Genomic DNA, 20108 nt, shown 5'->3' on the forward strand with positions numbered 1-20108 from the left:
TTTATTCTCTATTTTTCAATCAATTAAAAATAATATTAATTCTGTTCAATTCATAAAATGTTTATAATGTACAAGTTCATATTTAATTAACCTAAAATTGAAAAACAGAATTAGAGAATTCAAGTGTTTATTTGTTTTAGATTAAAATTTCTGAAATAAATAATTACGAATTTTTGTGAAATGGACATTTAATTTACTTTAAGATTGAAATTATCTCAAGTTTATTGAACATTCATATCATGTCCAATTAATATATATCATTTCTTATGAAATGGCGGAAACAAATTACTTAATATATTTTTTATTTTTTATTTATATTGTTCATCTTATTATAAAAAAATATAATTTGATTTATTATCAACTTCATATCAATTAATGTGAATTAAAACTGAGAAGTAGAAGTGAGAAATAGTAGCATCTTAGCTCTAAAGTATCAGAACAGTATCCCTTAGTTTTTCTAGGTCCGGCCCTAGGCCTAGACCACTAAGGGCTCAAAATTATTAAGACCAGTATTTTTTTTATGCCGGTGATTGATAAGAATATATATAATGGATATAAAAAGTTATTTTGTCAAAAATTAAAATATGCATTAAAATAATACAAATATACAAATTTCGATAAATAAAAGTGTCAATTCAATATTTTCTTTACTTGAAATAAACCTATTAATTCAAGAACAACACAAATTAATACTACAAATTAATCAATAATAGCAATAGCATACAATAAAATAATCAAGATCCATTGATAAACTTAATATAAGTCGAAGTCAAGAACGTGACATTATGGTAATGGCTGAATATTTTCGACATAATTAGTGACAAACACAGAATTACTAGACAAATCAAAAGAATCATATTCAGGCAGGCCAGTTACCTTAACCCTTCTGAATTTAGCTCTAACTAAATCATAATAGTACACAAAAAAAGGTGTACATAAACACTGAGGCACCATCATAATCTCACCCGTATCGATCGAGCCAGCAACAACATAATTCTGTCCCGAACTCGTTTGCTTCAAAATTTTAGGAAAATTAATTGAATGTTGTGTCCAAATCTCTCTCCCGAAATCCTCCAGCACCCAAAAGCAATAATCATCGGTTTTAAATTGATAATCAACTATAGCTAATCGTCCTGCTAATCGGATCAAACACGACGTTTCGACATGACTCGGTGCGCCTCTCGGTAAATTAATAGCTCGAATTTTCTCCGTTTCGACATTAAAACATATGAGAACTGCAATTCCCTCGTACGAGCCTAAGCTGAGCCATCCTCTGAAGAAAATGATACCGTTAATGCAGAGACATTCGCGTTGAGCATAGTATGAAGGACCTTTATATTCTATTTTTCTCCATTCTTTTGGACCGTTTATAGTGTAAACCCTATACACAGTGTCTGATTCTTTGTACTTACCCCATGAGTTTAAAACTTTGTATTGCTTGTTTTTCGGGTCAAACCCTATAAAGTTTACGCAGAACGAAGTACAGGCGGCAACAGGTGAGTTCACCGGCACGATGTCGTTTAGAGTAACTGCTTGTCCTGTACTAGGATTGCAAACTGTGGCACGGATACCAAAATCCATGCAGACTACACCGTTAGTTGACTGTGTAGTGTAGCGTGAAAACCGTGGAGGGACTTTCAGGCAGATGGCGACGGCGCCGCCATTCTGGTCCGCCACGAAGAACATCTGTGATGACTGGAGTTTGGTAGAGCAAGTGATGAGAAGGCCTGGTTTAGGGATGTGAATAGGTTTATGAATGGCGGCGAAAGATGGGTCGGTGATAATGTCGGAGCAGAATTTAGCTAAGCTTTTGAATCTGACTAGAGATTTGACGGGAAGTTTTGAAAATATTGCTATGATTATATTACGAGGGATCGGTTTGGACGATGACGGTGATGAGTTTGGTGGTAATTTTCTTTTCTTAATCATCATGTTGCTGGTCATGGGAGACCAATTCTGTAACATTTTGTTAGCTATGGTGTAATTGTATTGAATGTTTAAACAAAATAAGGGTTATAAATATTTAAGGCATTTCCTCCTCATTAGGAAATATAAGCAATTCATTCCAATTTTGATTTTAAGCTCTGGTCAGCCATATTAAGAGCAGTGAATCAAATTGGCGGATATTCAGAGCAGTGTTTTAAAAATCGGACCGGCCAGTTTAATCGTTACTGGCAACCAGCCACCTATCCGATCGATTGACTAAGAAACCCGGTCCAACCGCATTAAATCAGAATGAACCGGAAAAACCAGATTGAACTGTAAAATGAAAAACCAGATTGGACTGGACGGTTAAACTTATTTCTACTTTTAACTTGTCTTGACGACCAAGTTAACACAACTCTTCTTAATTTGTAAAGCAAACATGTCTCATTATTTTTTATGTCTTGCACAGCCGCAGGTGTAAAAAAAATAAAATTCTACATAAGACCATTATAAAGAAGGCTTAATCACCAAAAATCCCCCCACCTTTTAGCCCCTTTTCAAATGCACCCTGACGTTACAATTTTGTCAGTTGCACCCTAATTTACACCTTTGGTTTTCAATTCCACCCTCAAGTACTAAATTGATCTCTTTTTCATTTGAAAAAAGTTAAAATAAGTCATCCATTTTTAACTTTTTATGTGGAAAAGAGTTCAAACGAGTACTTTATAAGGATTTTTATGAATTTTTCCCGAGTGAAAAAAGTCCAATTTGATTTTGAGGGTGGAATTGAAATCCAAAGGTTCGAATTAGGGTGCAACTGACAAAATTGTAACGTCAGGGTGAAACTGAAAAGGGGCTAAAAGGTGAGGGTTTTTTTGGTGATTAAGCCTATAAAGAACAAAAATTAGATTTCAAAAAAGTTTTGAATAGAATCAACGAAATTATAGCTAATTATTGAGTTTCCTATTTGTTTAGTAGTTGACATAATTAAATCTTTAGTCATTTATTTTCTTCCTAAATTAATTTAACTAATTTAGCAATATAAATATTAGAGGCACATTATTTGATAATATATTTGTTTCTTTTTTAACTTTTATATGAGCTATATTAGAGGAAAATCATTTGGATTTATTTTGATATTTGTACTTTTTTCTCTTTTTAATTTTAACAATATTAAAGGCGCATAATTTGGGTATTTTATATTTGTTTCTTTCTTTACTCTAATGTTAGCAATATTAGAGGTAAATTTTTGGTATCAACTCAAAAATCAATCAAAAATTTCCGACTGGAATCTATAACCATCGGGCGTTTAAAATTTTCTCTAAAATTTCCACTTAACTGGTTAAACCGGCAATCGAATCGATTAAACCGACAGTTGAACCGGTTGAATTATTATCGAACCAACAATTGAACTGGTTGAATCATTGGTCGAATCAGCTAAACCGTCCGACCATAAATCGGTATACATATCGGTTCAGCTGCCGGTTTAATTTTTAAAATAATGATTGAGAGTAACAATTAGATATGTATGTAAAAATATAATGCTTTGGGTGGAAGGTGGTAGGTAGAGTTGAATATTTTCTTAAATAGGATAGATTCATATTTAGATTGTAAATTATTCATATATATATAAATTATATTTTATTTTAAAGCATCGTTTGAATTAAGGCACCGTTTGAATTAAGGATTTTTAAAATCAATGGATTTTAAATCAATGGAATGTGAAATTTATGAATTTATAAATTTCACCGTTTGAAATGTATTTAAAATCCATGGATTCATAAGTATATATATGGAATAATTAAATGTTAGCGCAATTTATTATTCATAAAAAATGATGGATTTTAACTTTTTCACCTATTAGGTGAGAATTTAAATGAGATATTTTGGAGTATGAAAGAATTTAAAAATTCATAGATTGTCATGTTATGTTTTTGAAACAATGGATTTCTGTCAAATTCATGGATTGTGCATAATCCATGAATTTTGTTTCTCTAAAATCCCTCAATGCAAACGGTGCCTAAAGGGATTCATATAATTAAAATCCATAAATTTTATATAATCCATGATTTTAAAATAAAAATCAATGTTTAGTATAATAAAAAATATCAAATATCCCTGGATTGTCACAAATTATAATACACCCACCTCTAAAATTCTTCATTTAATTTTTCACCAAAGAGGTGAAAAAGTTGAAATCCACTATTTTTTAAACATAATGGATCGTTATAATATTTTAGTATTCTAAAATACTCTCTATAAATCTTTTAAATTTTTTATTATATCAAACAGATGGAATTTGCCAATTCATCAATTTTATATTATGTGGAATTTAAATTCATTGATTTTATCAAATTTAAAATCCCTCAATTCAACCGGTATCAATATGAAGTGGTGTTTTTAATTTTTATTTCGGTTTAATGTTTGAATCAATTTTCAAATAATTGTTAAGGATAATAAACTCTCTGGTTCACTGGGATTATTCTGTGTTATAAAATAGTTACTAAACATTATTTTGCTAATGGTCACTGAAATATATTCATCCATACAAAACGCATTATTTTCACCTAAAATGCAGCGTTTTTGTTTACGTGGCAAGCTGAAATTATAAGAATAATATAATTTAAAGAGTTTTTTTTATAATTCACGATAAATTTAGTGTATAACAATAAAACCATTTTTATAATAAAAGTTATAATTTAGTGACTATTTTATAATAAAATGAAATTTAGTGATTATTTTTTAACTAAGAATAACTCTAATAATCCAGAATGTTTAATATCTCAGTTATTAATAATGATTTAATTAACGTTGGCAGAAGCATAAACTCTAATTTAGGATGGTACAGCATATTGTTGGTTGGACGACACGTCATTTGACTTTACTTCTTTTAATAACTCTTTGTCGCTTATTTTAAAAAGAATTAAATTTTATAAAAAATTATTAATTTTATATGTTTTCTCATTTTAATTATTGCCGTTTAAAAATCGTCATTTTCATACACGATCTATCATTTTTTTCGCAAATTCATACACAGTTCAAAAATCCGGTGAAAATTGTTGAGTTGACAACTGGATAGTGACATATCATAACGAATCACATAGTGACACGTCAACAATTTTAAAAATCGATATAATTAAATTTTATTTTTAGTTGATTTAAAGTTTTGGTAAAATAACCGGTAATAAATTAATTGACTTTTTTTATCGCCATAAATTAATGAGTAATACTGTATAATCCAACTCTTTTAACCCACCTTCTTATACCGCCTGACGTGTCAGTTAAAGAGTAGATGTATTAAATTTTGTTTTTTGAGATATACACTTTTGGGTGGGTATTGGACGAATGAAATCCTGCCACATAAGGTGGATTATTGAAGGTGGGTTAAATAGGTGGGTTATAAAGCATTTTTCTAAATTAATTTACTTGAAATTATAAATTAAGGGAAATGATTGGGCCTTTGCTCGAATATAGATTGGATCATGAAAATTATGTAAGGCAGCTCCTAGATCGGGTCTAAAAGCGTCCAGTAAGATCCAGGGTCAAGTATTCTATTGGAGAAATTTTACAATTAAAAATAGAAAAGAAAAATATAACTGCCGCACAATCGAGAAACTTCAGCTTCTTTTCTCATTTTTCTTTTCTTTTACGGATTGATAGGAACACTGATGCAAATTTATTGCTCTTATACAGTTCTAAACATTCAATTATTTTCCTCCATTTCTTTTTTAAATTAACACAATATAAAACATTCTAAAAGCAAATACATATTTAATAAATCAAATAATAAATCTTCCTAAAAATTAAATAAAATCAGTCTGTAAAATAAAAGTATATAGCAATCATATGTAAGTAAACAAAAAAAAATACACATTAAATTACAAATATGTAAAAATCAGAATAATAATAAACAATTAAAACATATGCAATTTAACAAATTATAATTGATGGATACCGAATCCTAACATACATATTATGGAACCGAGTCGCAGATTATCATCAGACGATATCAGACTCTCGTCCAAAGGGCTAAACCGGATGAAACTGACAACTGAATCTATGAGATTCGCCTTTACTGGAGTAAGTCAAATCACGAAGATAAGGTCGAATCTCCTAAAGACTCGGACAAAGCGCGTCGACCTAGGGATTCGCCAAAACGACCAGATTCACGGAAATCTTTCCTATGTGGATATAAACTCAAACTTAAAAAAATAAACTCTAATTTAAAAAAATAAATTTATTTAGAAAGATATTCTTGAATATGACTTTTTTTCTAATAAAGAACTACACTCCTATTTAAAGTCGGACACTATTAAATAGAAATCACTTTTCTATTCAAAATTCACAAAGTATATATTCAATTATTATATAATAATTTGATATATGCCTAAACATACAACTTTCATACTCAAATTGATGTTGCCTAAACTGACTTTAGCATCGAACAGTTACAGACCATTACCGTCCAGTAACCTTCTATCCTGTTTTGGAGGTTAATCCAGCAGATTAGAAGGTAGACTCCATCAATAATAGATTGGTGTATAATAAAAATAAGTTAGAACCGGTTTATCTTTACACTTTCCAATAATTAATATTATAATTTTGTGCAAATTAACCGTAAACAATAAATAAATAAATTAACAAACAGCCCTAGAGGGGGCCAATGAAGAGCAGTCCAAAGATGAAAATAAAAAGCAAAAACAATAAAGGAAGTGAAAATTAGACACGTAAAGGCAGCCAATAAGAAACGGCCACGGTCATCACAACACAAGAATGAATTCAATTGGCTGAATAATAAGTAGCAGAGCTCTGATTGGTCCACATCATCAGAGATGACATGTTCTGTAATTACAGCCCTAGCAGATTAAAAACCCCCGTTATTGCGCGATTCAAAGGACTCCATTGTCAACTAACTAAATATTAAAAAGCTCCCTTTTTAAAACGTTCTAATACTCACCCAAACACATCACTTTGAAACTAAAACAAAAACCAGAGCGAAGCGGAGGAGAGGAGAGAGTTGCACTCGAGATATGGCTGGCTCTTGGAGAGCACGCGGTGCTGTTGTATCAGCAATTCTTCTATTCGGTCAGTCTTACAGATCTCATTTTCCATTTCCATTTCGTTTTTGTTTTTAATTTGATTAGATGATTGTTTCTTATTATTACTATTATTAGCAGCAGATTAATGGATCTGATTTGGTAATTGTTGAATGATAAGTTAGATCTGTGTTTGTTTGCTTTGTTTAGTGTGTCATTCATCACTATAAGCAGGGAAATGATGATCTCTTGTGATTTATAAAACGACACCGTTTAGCATTTTTGAATTAGAAATGTTATGATCCTTAATCGATACCTCATAATGATCCATGCTAATGATTAGATTAATATAACGTACTAATCCACAATGCCATTTCTTAGATCTCAATACGCTTAACATTAGCTGTGAGGTGCTTAGATTTGGATCCATTAAATGTGTGACATGTGGCAGTATTAAAGGAATATAACCAATTATTAAACATTTTAACGTTCTAATTTGGATGTGATGAATTTATTTGATGCGAAATTGTGTCTGGCATTACAGGATGTCTGTTTGCAATTTCGATTGCGAAAGAGGAAGCTACGAAGTTGGGGACAGTGATCGGTATAGATCTCGGAACTACATACTCATGTGTTGGTGTTTACAAGAATGGTCATGTGGAGATTATAGCCAATGACCAAGGTAATCGTATTACCCCATCTTGGGTTGGTTTCACCGACGGTGAAAGGCTCATTGGTGAGGCTGCCAAGAATCAGGCAGCTGTCAATCCTGAGAGGACCGTCTTTGATGTCAAGCGACTTATCGGAAGAAAGTAATGTTATTCGACCTGACTTTTGTTTTTTGAATTAACCAAGTGTTACGGTTACTGACTCCCTGAGGCTTTGGTTTTCTACAGGTTTGAGGACAAGGAGGTCCAGAGGGACATGAAGCTGGTCCCTTATAAGATTGTTAACAAGGATGGAAAGCCTTATATTCAGGTTCAGGTTAAGGATGGAGAGACCAAGGTCTTTAGTCCTGAGGAGATCAGTGCTATGATTTTGACCAAGATGAAGGATACAGCTGAAGCATACCTAGGGAAGAAAATTAAGGATGCTGTGGTCACAGTTCCTGGTTAGTTATATGGAAATAGATGTTATTCAAAAAATTGTATTTAGTCTTTTGTTTATTTGCTAATTTGGTGTTCCTGGTCAAACTGCAGCTTACTTTAATGATGCCCAGAGGCAAGCTACCAAGGATGCTGGTGTTATTGCTGGGCTTAACGTGGCTAGAATTATCAATGAGCCGACCGCTGCTGCTATTGCCTATGGTTTGGACAAGAAGGGTGGTGAGAAGAACATTCTTGTTTTTGATCTTGGTGGTGGAACATTCGATGTTAGTATCTTGACAATTGACAATGGTGTTTTTGAGGTTCTTTCAACAAATGGAGACACTCATTTGGGAGGTGAGACTAGGCTCTTTATTTTCCAGTTTTGTTTTTTTTATCCTATCATGCGCAGTTTTGAGCATATGCTTATGTTATATATATTCTTGCAGGAGAGGACTTTGATCAGAGGATTATGGAATACTTTATCAAATTGATCAAGAAAAAGCACGGAAAGGACATCAGCAAGGATAACAGAGCTCTTGGAAAGCTCAGGAGGGAGGCTGAACGAGCCAAGAGAGCCCTAAGCAGTCAGCATCAAATTCGTGTGGAAATTGAATCACTTTTTGATGGCACAGATTTCTCTGAACCACTCACAAGAGCCCGTTTTGAAGAATTGAACAATGATTTGTTCAGGAAGACCATGGGTCCTGTGAAGAAGGCAATGGAAGACGCTGGTTTGCAGAAGAATCAAATCGATGAAATTGTTCTTGTTGGTGGAAGTACAAGAATTCCAAAGGTTCAACAACTCCTTAAGGACTACTTTGATGGGAAAGAGCCCAACAAGGGTGTGAACCCCGACGAAGCTGTTGCTTTTGGTGCCGCTGTACAAGGAGGCATCTTGAGCGGAGAGGGTGGTGATGAAACCAAAGGTAACTGAGTCATTTATCTATCAACTGTTTGCCGACTTTTTGATTTTTAGAAGACGGCCTGCTGACTGGTTTTACTTGATTAACGCAGATATCCTTCTCCTGGATGTGGCACCACTTACCCTTGGTATCGAAACAGTTGGTGGAGTGATGACCAAGTTGATTCCTAGGAATACTGTCATCCCTACCAAGAAATCTCAAGTTTTCACTACTTACCAGGATCAACAGACTACTGTCTCCATTCAGGTATAACTATCATCATCATATATTTACTCGCCCTTTGTTTTATGCTTCAGCTGAATTGTCAAGCTTAATTGCTTCTGCTATAATGTCAGGTCTTTGAAGGTGAGAGGAGTCTTACAAAGGACAATAGACTGCTCGGGAAATTCGATCTCACCAGCATTCCTCCCGCTCCAAGGTCTGTTTCTGATATGTTTTTTTTTTTTTTTTGCCATGTGCTTAAACCATTTGGGCAGAGAAGTTTAACATTCTTTATATTTTGGCTGAACAGAGGAACCCCTCAAATTGAGGTTACTTTTGAAGTTGATGCCAACGGTATCTTAAATGTCAAGGCTGAAGACAAGGGCACTGGTAAATCTGAAAAGATCACCATTACTAACGAGAAAGGTCGTCTAAGCCAGGAAGAAATTGATCGTATGGTCCGCGAGGCTGAAGAGTTTGCCGAGGAAGACAAGAAGGTGAAGGAGAGAATTGATGCTCGCAACAGTCTGGAAACGTACATCTACAACATGAAAAACCAGGTTAACGACAAAGACAAGCTCGCCGACAAGCTTGAATCCGAGGAGAAGGAAAAGATTGAAACCGCCGTGAAGGAAGCCCTGGAATGGCTTGACGACAACCAGTCAGCTGAGAAGGAGGATTACGATGAGAAGCTGAAGGAGGTTGAAGCTGTGTGCAACCCGATCATTACCGCGGTGTATCAGAGATCCGGTGGAGCCCCAGGAGGTGGCTCAACTGAAGAAGGTGAAGATGAGGACTCACACGATGAGCTGTGAGAATGTTTGCTTCCGTTGCTGAGAAGAACGTAGGGTAGGATGACGATGATGAGGATGAGGATGGCTGAGAATAGTGTAATTTTGTTTTTATCTGATGGTAGAAGCAAAAGGGAAAGGAATTTTCCCTTTATTTTGCAGTTTCTTTTTGGAGGTTGAAACACATTGAACATATCCTTGTTTATTAATTTTGTAATTCTGTTATTTTTGTTTTTAAATCCCTCTCTCTAAATCCGATACGCAATAGTTGATTATTGCTGAGTCCTTCTATGTATTAGATAAAATGCAAAAAAAGCACATGGATTGAAGAAGAAAAAACTTTTGTTTTATATTTACAAGATATGAACTAGAATAAGAGTAACTCTTATATCTGCATTGTTTCTTCATCTTTTTTAATCTACGTCTTATATCAATAGTGATTATAATAAATGCCATAAACTTAACTGTCTAACACAGCCGCTGCAGCTGGAATTCTACTGGATCTCCACCGATTCTCCAACGGAAGCCCGTCCCTGATCTCAATCTATCAAATAGGAAAAAAAAACGTTACCTGTTTGATAAAAGTCCTAGGAGAAGAAGGTTTAGTTTCACAAGCACTAACTCAAACCTGATGTGTATGCTTATAATACAATTATCTATGCTCTTTGTAGAATTGGGAACTTTACGAAAGCTAAATTCCTGCTCGAACAAATGGAGTTGCCGGGGGCTTGATATTTTTACTTACACTATAATGACTATATTGATAAATTCTCATTGCCGGGGTTTTTGTTGCGGGGAACGGGGGAAGGTCCCCTTTTTCACTTTGCTTATATGTCATGAATCTGGCTCTAAAGTTATATGATGTTGCATGTGCTTATACTAGTCAAACATTTTGGTGCTGCTCTTTTCTCTTTCTGTTTGGAATTTGGATACATATCTTGCAATTGAGTTACGTAACCATTGAAGTTGAATATCAGTACGTTCTACTGACTGATTGTTGAAGGTGTTTTTATTTCATGAGGAAGAGAAAAAGCATTCGCATATTTCTGAGTCAAAGATGCATAGACTTTTATTAAATTGTCTACAATTATTACAAAGAACTGCATCAAACAATTTAATGATACACAATAAGATGAGCCCAAGCTTCATATTTTTCCTACATTCAGAGGCCAGCTCTTGGATCGCCTGAGCCTGCTGCCACAACCCCCATCCCTTCTCCGTTCGACAATGTTCCATTAGATTCCGGCAAAGCAGATTTCACCTTGTCCAACTCCTCAACAAGTTCATCTATCTTTTGAAATTGGTAGGGCCATCTTACATTGTATAGAAACTGTCGAAGATCAAATCTATTGTCCTCCGGCGAATAACTCTGCAAGCAGGGTATCCTAATTAGTCTTTCTAACAAAGTTCCGAAAAATACTTTATCATAGAATTTTCTGTTGACATACCTCAGCATGATACGAAGGTGTTAAGACCGTCATTTTGTGACGATTAATTGAATAGTACTTAAAGAAATGCTTCACTTTCTCAGCAACCTCTGATGGAGTTAACTTTGAACCCCATCTATAGCAAAGATTCTGTAAAAATCATCATCATGCACAAACAAGTGAGATTTTGAACATGGTATGCCAGTTTATGAGAGACAAAAGGAATATGAAAATATACCTGGAACATTGATACTGGCCCACACCGGTAAATTTTTCGCAACCTGCCATAAACTGAGAGCTCCTCGTATGTCATTCCCATGTCCACTTCATCAAGCTGTCCATGGCAGAAGAAAAGCGGTAATTATCAATTAAATAGAAGTAACTTTTTCTGTCCAAGTGTGAGTGATGCACAATCCATTTAACAGCAGTAATTCTGTATGCATAATTCTTTTTTTTTTCTTCTGGAAGTAGCAGAAAAGCAATATTCTTGAAGGATGATGCAATAAACAGCCACGTCAGCCCACCCTTGAAATTTTATCTATTCACTTTCACCGGCTGGCTTTGAAAGAGGCAGGGGAACAGTTGAATATGATAAATGAGTGTCATTACTGAAATATTACCTGAGTGTAATCCGCACGTATAGGCTCTAATTCAGCAGTTGGGGGTGCTGCTTCAACGTCTGCCAAGGATGAGTAACCTAAATGTATGGCAGCCCATCGCAGGAATGCCCGAAGATCCTGCTTGCTAATACTCCCAATTGGATTTATATCGGCTGCACTACAATCATACTGCAAAAGCGACAAAAAGTGAATTCTTATAGAAATATAGTTATGACATGGTCGGTTACATCATCATCATACAAATAAATGTAGTAACATAAGAATTAATGCCAGCGATATTTTTCTTGAAACTTATGAAAAGATTATATTAGAAGATCGAGTTCAAAGGAATAATTCTACTCCAACTAGACATGGACTGTTAAATGTAGTCAAGTCTGCTTATAAGGAAAAGCAGTTTGCTTTTAGGATTTAAACTGTTCAACATTTGCCTTTACACAAGTCAAACTAATTTTTACCTTTGTCAGATATCCACGCAATCCTTCATCGACATTAGAGCTACCCAACACAAGATAAAATCCTGGCTTATTATGAACCCAGGGCAAGAGCGAGGCTAACATGAATGCTAGCACCATTCTACTTCGGGCTTGAATGTTCTGCAGCCCTAGATTCTCAACGTGAGAACCGCCATCTAACTGTGAAAAGAAAACAAAAAGAAAATCTTAGAGAAGTAAACGCTCTCCTACAGGCTGAGTAATTCCGAAACATACAAAATCTCACAGTGAAGCAAGCTGCAAAACCACTTTATCCACCAACAAATTATAGAAGCACGATGTACATAGCAGTGTCGTATAAAATAATAATGCAAGAGTCCAGATTGAGTTTTTCTATTTTTTGCATGGAGTCAGATAATGGCATAGAATATACTGAATGGATATGGAAGGATGTAACAAACCCTTTACCTTATAACGTGGTCGCTTTCCGGTTACTTTTTCAAACAAGGAGAGAAATGCTGAAACAACACCATCTATTGGAACATCAAAATGCCATGAACCAATCTCATTTGCCAGAACCTTTGCCCGCGTTCTAGTGGACTTGGAGCTGTAAAAGGGAAAAAGAAAAGGCAAATAATATTAAACAACGTTATTGCAAAACAATCTCAATATGAAATTTTCAAAACCTTTATTCAATCCATTAATGGAGATATATAGCTGCAATTTAAAAAACTACAAGCATAACAGAAAAGAACAAAATAGAAGTCGTCCAATATGTACCAACCTGTTTTCGGACCCCATATATATAGTATAAAATATGCGCCTTGCAAATTCTTTACTATCTGTTGGAAATTGCCCGTTGGTGTAGCGCCCAATACGTATGGCATCAGCTTTTACTTGTTCATCCCCATTTGCAATCTCTGCAAGCAACGTTTAGAACCAAAATAATGAATAATGATCACAAGATTTAAGGCAAGTTTTTCTAGGCAATTAAAAAAAAACCTTCCTATCTCTACTGCACACATAAACATGCTACCTGGCAGAAGACATTATCTGAAAACTTATATTTTGCACTTCTACCAACACTGGAGACATAAACTCAGAACTCTCAAAACAATTGCTTCAGCTAAACGCGTATAAGAAACAAGTAGTCCCAGTATAAGGTTATAGTATCGAAGGCCAAGATTAATTCCAAAATCTAAATTCTTTCCAGGACTATAAATAGGCAACACCGAATAATTTTGTATCAAAGTAAATGTTGTCTGTTTGCGTGGATCAGCTATACAAATCTGTCGTTGTGGTTAGCCAGTTGATATAGGCACAAGAAATAGTTTTCCACACCTAGTTGTTAATATACATGTAGCTAATTAATTAGAGGTACTAAGTTTTGTATCTGGACCTCAAGTTGATTGCTTTAACTTGGATCATTTTATAACATAGAGTCTACAGCACTAGTTCAATACATCAACTTAAACTGACCTTTGACAACCAGTTGGCACATACAGCCAACAATAGCAGCCACAGAGGAGCTATCTGCCCCACCAGAAAGTGGAAGCAAAAATCCAGAAGCTCCACTTCTTCTTAAATAGTCCCACAGCCAGCTACCAGGACCAAAAGCTATTTCCTCTTCGGGCAAATGATAATTGATCTTCAAAGGAAAAAAAATCATTGGTTAAGATAAAAGACTTGGTAAGAAGACCAGCATATACCATGATTAAGAACTTAGAGACAACTGTCAAATATTTTCAATTTTCACATATAGAAATAAAATTCAAAGACATAACCACAACAGTAAATAAAATGAACCCTTGTATTGTACAACACGTAGATGCCTATGAAGCTTACAAAGTCTGAGCTTTTAATCAACTTCTCCAGTTGAAGTGACCAAAGATTGCATGAAGCTAGCAAAGACATAGGTAATGCTGTTTTAATGCAGGCAATTCATACTTAAAAATGATGAGCATTTCCCTCTGTTAAAAAATTTGATAAGCCATTTGATTCTACGAAAGGCTAAAAAAAACAAAAGGCAATTCTATGATCTGGGAAACACTGGAAAGCAGGATCTTAAAGCATATGGTGGCAGAAAGGATAGCAATTTCAAACACAAACTTCACTAAGATGAGTAGAGAGTAAAATTACAGGCAAATAATTTAGCTGTTAACACTGAGTAATATTTGATTTACGCCAGTGTTATGCATCAAGAACAGACCTTAATAGGGCTTGAAAGGGGCCGTTGCAGGTCAAATGTCTGACAAAGATTGTAAGGCACCGCTACTGATTTTACACTGGATTTGGAACTTGCTTGTTCCTGAAAACTACTTATAGATCCCCTTAGACTAGCAACCTGCAAACACGAGGCAGCAGGCATCAAAACCACACACGTAAGACAAATAATTTGAACACAATAATGTAATGTTTCAACAGAGCATGAAATTTTATCAAGTAAAAAGAAATCAATTAACACGGAGTTTAATATTAGCGAAATAAGTAGGGAAAGAAATCCATAAACAGGCTGTCGTGCAATATAAAGGTAGAGCTTACCGCATCCAGATCTACTTGCGCAATGACAACCTCAACATCCCTCAAAGAAAATTGTGACCCTTGAGCAACCACTTCTCCATTTACCACAACACCAGAACATCCATCTGCAACAAAGAAATTTTATAAGGAACAAACAGCAAGTAAAAAAGAATTGCAACAGTCGTATACAAACTTCTTGGAGACTTCTGTCCTATATAAAAAGAACAACAGCACTAAAATTGAAGAGAATTACCAAAATAAAGACGGCCACCATCACATCCTTGGTGATTACTGTACATGTAAACCCCTCCTCGACCACTAGTAGCGCCAATAAACGAACGAAGACGAAGATCAAGCTTCCTCAGCTGATGATGACTTCCACTAGCATTCATGAACACTTCAACCCCATTAAGAGCAAGCTCAGCATGAGGAGGGACAGGAGTGAAAAGTTCTTCACAGACTTCAGCAGCAACAGCACTAAAGAACCAAACCAAACACCATAACATTACTAACATAACAATACAACCAAGACCAAGAAAATCAATTAAACTACTTACGTATCCAAAAACTGCAGAAATCCATAACCAAAAGGCACAGAAACTTGATTAATAGCCTTGGAAACATCACTTGGAAGCAGAAAGTCCACAAGCTGTTCACTTTGCTTCCAAGCAGTGAACCATCTTAGCTCCCTATAATTACCATCATTAGCAAGCCACATTTTTGGTCTTATCATTAAAATCTTCCTATTCAGACACAAAATTTGACAATTATAACGCTCTGATCCTTTAAGAACAGGCATCCCAAAGCTGCACAACAACCCATCAGTCCAGTCACCAAGTAAAAGCTCCTTCAAACATTCCCATCTACAAAAGCCAACCAATTGACCAAAATTAAAAACAACACAAACCCAACAACAAAAATATAAAAAAGATTAAAACTTGGAAATTAAACTTACGAGTGATAAACAGTATCAATTTCCAAGAAATGATCTTCACAGCCATAGCCAGTAATTTCAAGCTCAGGACCAAGGCGAATAGCGGCGCCAGCTTGTTTAGCTTTGGTAATAGATTCTTTAATGGTGTTTAAATTAAACTTAAAGTCCATAGACCACTGATTCAAGTTGCATACTGCAACTTTCAATAGCCTCATTTTTTTTTTTCTTCAAGAAAACGTTAGTGGGTGAGAGTGAAGAGGAGAGGGATCTTGCGATATAGAAGCGATGGAATCTAAATTTGGTGATTGTTTTGTTATATAGGATTTAGCGAGCGGTGTAAATTTATATTTTAATGAGAGTTTTAGACATTTTAGTCACGTTTTAAGTGATTTGGTGGTCTGGGATTCCACATTGTGCAGCGGGGTTTTGAGTTCTTGGAGATGTAGAGGCATGTGTCGATATATAATACTCAGCACGCCAATTTTTTTCGATAGTAAGCAGGATAATGCTCCAATTCAACACTTGTGATTCTTATATTCTCTCCATTTTAATTTCATCGTTTTTTCTTAGACAATTTTTTTTACTTTATGCGAAAAAATATTTACAATTCTACTATTATAATTTGAATAATTATTCTCTTTAATTATATATTCTTTCATTATTATCAATTAATAAATTTATTATTTTGTAATTTCCTTTTAAGTTTAATAAGGCGTTGATATTTTTAAAATTTATAATAATTCTATTTAAATATTCAGATAATTAAATAACGGTATAATAAAAAGTTAAAAAAATAATTAATTCAAAATTAATTTTTTAAATTAAACTTTTTTATTTTTATAAAAGCGAGTGATTTTTTATTTATTGCGGAATGTGGATGCATAACACAATCATGACCGGCATTGAATTCATAATCTATTGCTATTATTGTGTAGAGTAAATGGAAATACAAAAAATGTATTTTCATTCTAAAAAAAATAGAAAAAATTAATTTGCATAAATTTTAAAAGTAATAATTAAATTAGTTATATTTATTAACTTTGTATTATATTCTTCATTTAGTATTTAAATATTCTCAAAATTATTAATTTCATAATGAAACACCTATTACTTTTTTAGATCAAGAAAATGTTCATTCTAAAAACTTATATTTAAACTTCAATGTTTATGCAATAAAATAACTATTAATAATAAATAAAACATTAAACAAATAGTTGTAATAATTAAAAACATAAATATCTTGTTTTAATTTAAATATACGTAACTATTTTTTATGACTCCTACACTAAAACGTGTGCAATGTAACACTTGTGATAAGAGATGTTATGTATGCAATAGATGGGCTTAATGGGTGATATTTTAATGGGCTGATACCATCACAATGTGGGCCTTTAGATGGGGTTGTCCTTTTTTTTTTTAAAGAATGACAATTCCATTATTTAAACAGAAAATTGAAAAGGTTTTGTTTGATTGTTAAGTGAAAACCTTCATGTTTGCATACGCTCCTCCTTAGTGTTGTTTATATACCTTTTAAGTTTCAACTCGCATCAGTTGACATCTTAGATTCCAACAAAGGTTCATTTTACCCCTTCAATTTGGCAGAAAGTATAAATTAAAGACAAATTCACAGCTTTAGACAAGAATACTCACAAATTAGTTATTTTGGCTCATATTACCGCCTTTGATGAGAAGGAAAAAAATAATTGGAGACATTAAGACTGAGATGCCAGCAAACTATTGATCCATTTGGAGTTAAAGAGGTCAAACGAGTTAAAACGCCTATTTTGAGGCTATTTTTGCAAGACGCCTAATTTAAAGATGTTTTTATTCAAAGTTATGAGCTTGATCTTATTTGATCTTTTATTTCAAATTGAAAGGCCGAAATGAACCTTTGTTGTTTTAATTCCATTTGATCATGTTGCTTACATAATATGAAATGGACCTTATGATTACTTTTAAATATAAATAAATTTAATTTTGTTTACTTATCACCGTCGGATGAAATTTCATCACTTTCATCTAGTTGTTAAATGAACGAAGTATCGCGAAAAACAAAATAATCTAGAATTTTTCATATGAACTACTTAATTTATTAATTCTCTTATATTATCGATAAAGGTAATAAATTTCTTATCTAAATAAATGAATGATTGTATACATTCTGGATTCGATATCTCAAAATAAAAATATCGATACATGTAGTACCACTCCCTAATGACTTGGAAGAAGAAGAACAGGATCTTATCATACATGTAGTACCACTTATTTTATTTGATGAAGCATTGAAACTTATATACCAAATATAAGACAACTGTTGAAAAATGTCATTCAATGACCTTATGAGCTAGACACTATACAATAATCCATTTACCATGGAAAAATGTCTCATTTGCCAAATATTTTAAGATTTTAAAATATTATTATTTTGATCAATCATCTTTTAAAGTGTTGTAAAGTATATTCATGTTTAGTTTTTAATTGACATTGCACAATATTATATATGTCAAATAGGATAAGGTTGTATATGTACACGTATGCATATAATATTCTGCCATGCTATTTCTAGATAAGTTGTGGGTATATTTGATAAAAATTAAAGAAAAATAAATCAAATTAGTAAAATTTTAAAATCACATTATATTAATTTGGCAGATGAACTATAGTTATCGGTAGACAAAAATATTTTGACTAATTTATGTTTGGGTCTTTTTTTCTTCGTATTTTTTTCTAGGAGCAGTGAAGTTGTTAATTTTTTGATAGAGTCAATTCTTTGTTTGGTATTGATACATTTTAAATAAATTTTAAATAATTTTATTTAATTTACTTAAATTTTATTTTAATTTTGTATTATTAATCAGACTATATTAAAATAAAATTTTAAAATTATTTAGAAATTAGATGACTTTTTAAAGTAGAATTAAATTGAATAAATTATATATTTAAAAATGTTTTTTAATTGAAGATAAGTGATTTAGTTGTATTTTGCTTTTTCTTGTTGGGGTGAAGATTAACCCTGACCTCCTTAAAAAGATCTACAAAGAAAGGAAATATAATTATTAACCATTGAAAAGAATTTACCTTTAAACTGTTTTTGATCTTTCATTACCTTTCATTATTATTTGCCTTTAAAAGCAAGAACAAATATTTTTTGTTTTTAATATAAAGTAAGGTTCAATTATACCTCTTGCTTTCGTTTGCATAATCATTCAATTTTTTGTTAGCTCAATTATTCGATAAATATTTTAATATGAAAAATATAAAAATAGTGAAATTAATTTTGCAATAATATACTAAATTATGTAAAAATAAAGATAGATAGTGGAGAAAGTAGTATAATTATTGGCAATGAATGGATGATTTTGAATAGAGAAAATGAGTGGGGCTATAGGTTATTATGATTATGCAGATTAAGCCAATATTTTGCCATAAGGTTATATCCATATTCGACAGATTTGCGTGGGTACAGAGATAACATTATGCTATAAATATAATACTATATGTTATCTTTTATATAATTTATATTGATAGTGGAACTTCACTTATGTCATTTCAATTATTCATATATCAACTCTCGGCTAAGGCTAAACGTGAAAAATAAGGTGGTTGTATAATCTTTATTCTTTCGAGGATCTATCCACTTCTTGGTGTGGGCAGCACAATCTATAGTTTTAAGTTTTTAACCTAGATAACACGGAAACAGCACGAAACAGACATGAAAAAATAACATATTTTTAAAAATAAATAACATGATACATGGAAAAATATAAGAGTTTTCAGTTCCCGAAATGTTTTGGAAACGGAAAACGCCAGTTTGTCGAAATTCCATGCTTGCTAGAACCATTCAAAAAAAATCATATTTTTAATTTTTTTGAATAGTATCATAAACCTTAAATTTTAATTTTTAACTACGGTAGACTTGGTAAAAAAAAACCCGACTTATTTTTATAATTCATAATATCGAATAATTTTTATAAAATAATACTTATTTAATATTATAACAGCGTATATTATAATTTTACATCAGATTTTTTTTATTAAATTACCAGTGTATCAAATTATAGAGTAATAATTTCTGTCTAACAGTTAATCTGACTGCACCCAATAACATAATTAATTGCAGATTGTTTGGAATAAATTTGGTTTTGAAAATTAAATTGACGGATCATTTGATATCCTAGAAAAAGGTATCGTATAATAAGACTCTGTTGCGG

At 32.9% G+C, this 20108-nt stretch overlaps 3 protein-coding genes across 3 annotated transcripts; 1 reads left to right on the forward strand and 2 right to left on the reverse strand.

The window, feature by feature from the left end:
- Nucleotides 1-783: 783 nt before the first annotated feature.
- Nucleotides 784-1963, reverse strand: LOC126678709 (F-box protein At1g30790-like). The gene has a single exon (XM_050373604.2). The coding sequence runs from the start codon at nt 1942-1944 to the stop codon at nt 784-786; it is 1161 nt and encodes a 386-aa protein (XP_050229561.1). The 5' UTR covers nt 1945-1963.
- Nucleotides 1964-6819: 4856 nt separating this feature from the next.
- LOC126677538 (luminal-binding protein 5) lies at nt 6820-10204 on the forward strand. The gene is made up of 8 exons (XM_050372211.2): nt 6820-7011; nt 7507-7774; nt 7859-8073; nt 8162-8404; nt 8497-8976; nt 9065-9219; nt 9309-9391; nt 9485-10204. Exons 1-8 carry the CDS (start codon nt 6957-6959, stop codon nt 9987-9989), a joined length of 2004 nt encoding a protein of 667 aa, XP_050228168.1. The 5' UTR covers nt 6820-6956; the 3' UTR covers nt 9990-10204.
- Nucleotides 10205-11008: 804 nt separating this feature from the next.
- LOC126677537 (glutamine-dependent NAD(+) synthetase) lies at nt 11009-16368 on the reverse strand. Its single transcript, XM_050372209.2, has 13 exons — nt 15919-16368; nt 15521-15826; nt 15217-15440; nt 14985-15088; nt 14653-14787; nt 13923-14091; nt 13228-13363; nt 12912-13050; nt 12468-12644; nt 12013-12180; nt 11631-11726; nt 11414-11542; nt 11009-11334 (listed from the first exon to the last, which is right to left on the reverse strand). Exons 1-13 carry the CDS (start codon nt 16110-16112, stop codon nt 11128-11130), a joined length of 2184 nt encoding a protein of 727 aa, XP_050228166.1. The 5' UTR covers nt 16113-16368; the 3' UTR covers nt 11009-11127.
- Between the last annotated feature and the right edge of the window lie 3740 nt (nt 16369-20108).

Source organism: Mercurialis annua, linkage group LG4 (genome assembly GCF_937616625.2).
Source record: "Mercurialis annua linkage group LG4, ddMerAnnu1.2, whole genome shotgun sequence".
Classification (NCBI taxonomy): Eukaryota; Viridiplantae; Streptophyta; class Magnoliopsida; order Malpighiales; family Euphorbiaceae; genus Mercurialis; species Mercurialis annua.

Bases quoted from the DNA above. Each gene is read 5' to 3' on its own strand.
- LOC126678709 (XM_050373604.2), bottom strand. From the start codon at position 1,944: ATGACCAGCAACATGATGATTAAGAAAAGAAAATTACCACCAAACTCA.
- LOC126677538 (XM_050372211.2), top strand. From the start codon at position 6,957: ATGGCTGGCTCTTGGAGAGCACGCGGTGCTGTTGTATCAGCAATTCTT. The intron at 8,074-8,161 runs GTTAGTTATATG...GTCAAACTGCAG, and splicing joins TGCTGTGGTCACAGTTCCTG to CTTACTTTAATGATGCCCAG. The intron at 9,220-9,308 runs GTATAACTATCA...CTATAATGTCAG, and splicing joins AGACTACTGTCTCCATTCAG to GTCTTTGAAGGTGAGAGGAG.
- LOC126677537 (XM_050372209.2), bottom strand. From the start codon at position 16,112: ATGAGGCTATTGAAAGTTGCAGTATGCAACTTGAATCAGTGGTCTATG. The intron at 15,089-15,216 runs GTAATTCTCTTC...TCTTTGTTGCAG, and splicing joins TGGTGGCCGTCTTTATTTTG to ATGGATGTTCTGGTGTTGTG. The intron at 11,727-12,012 runs GTAATATTTCAG...TGCCATGGACAG, and splicing joins TACGTGCGGATTACACTCAG to CTTGATGAAGTGGACATGGG.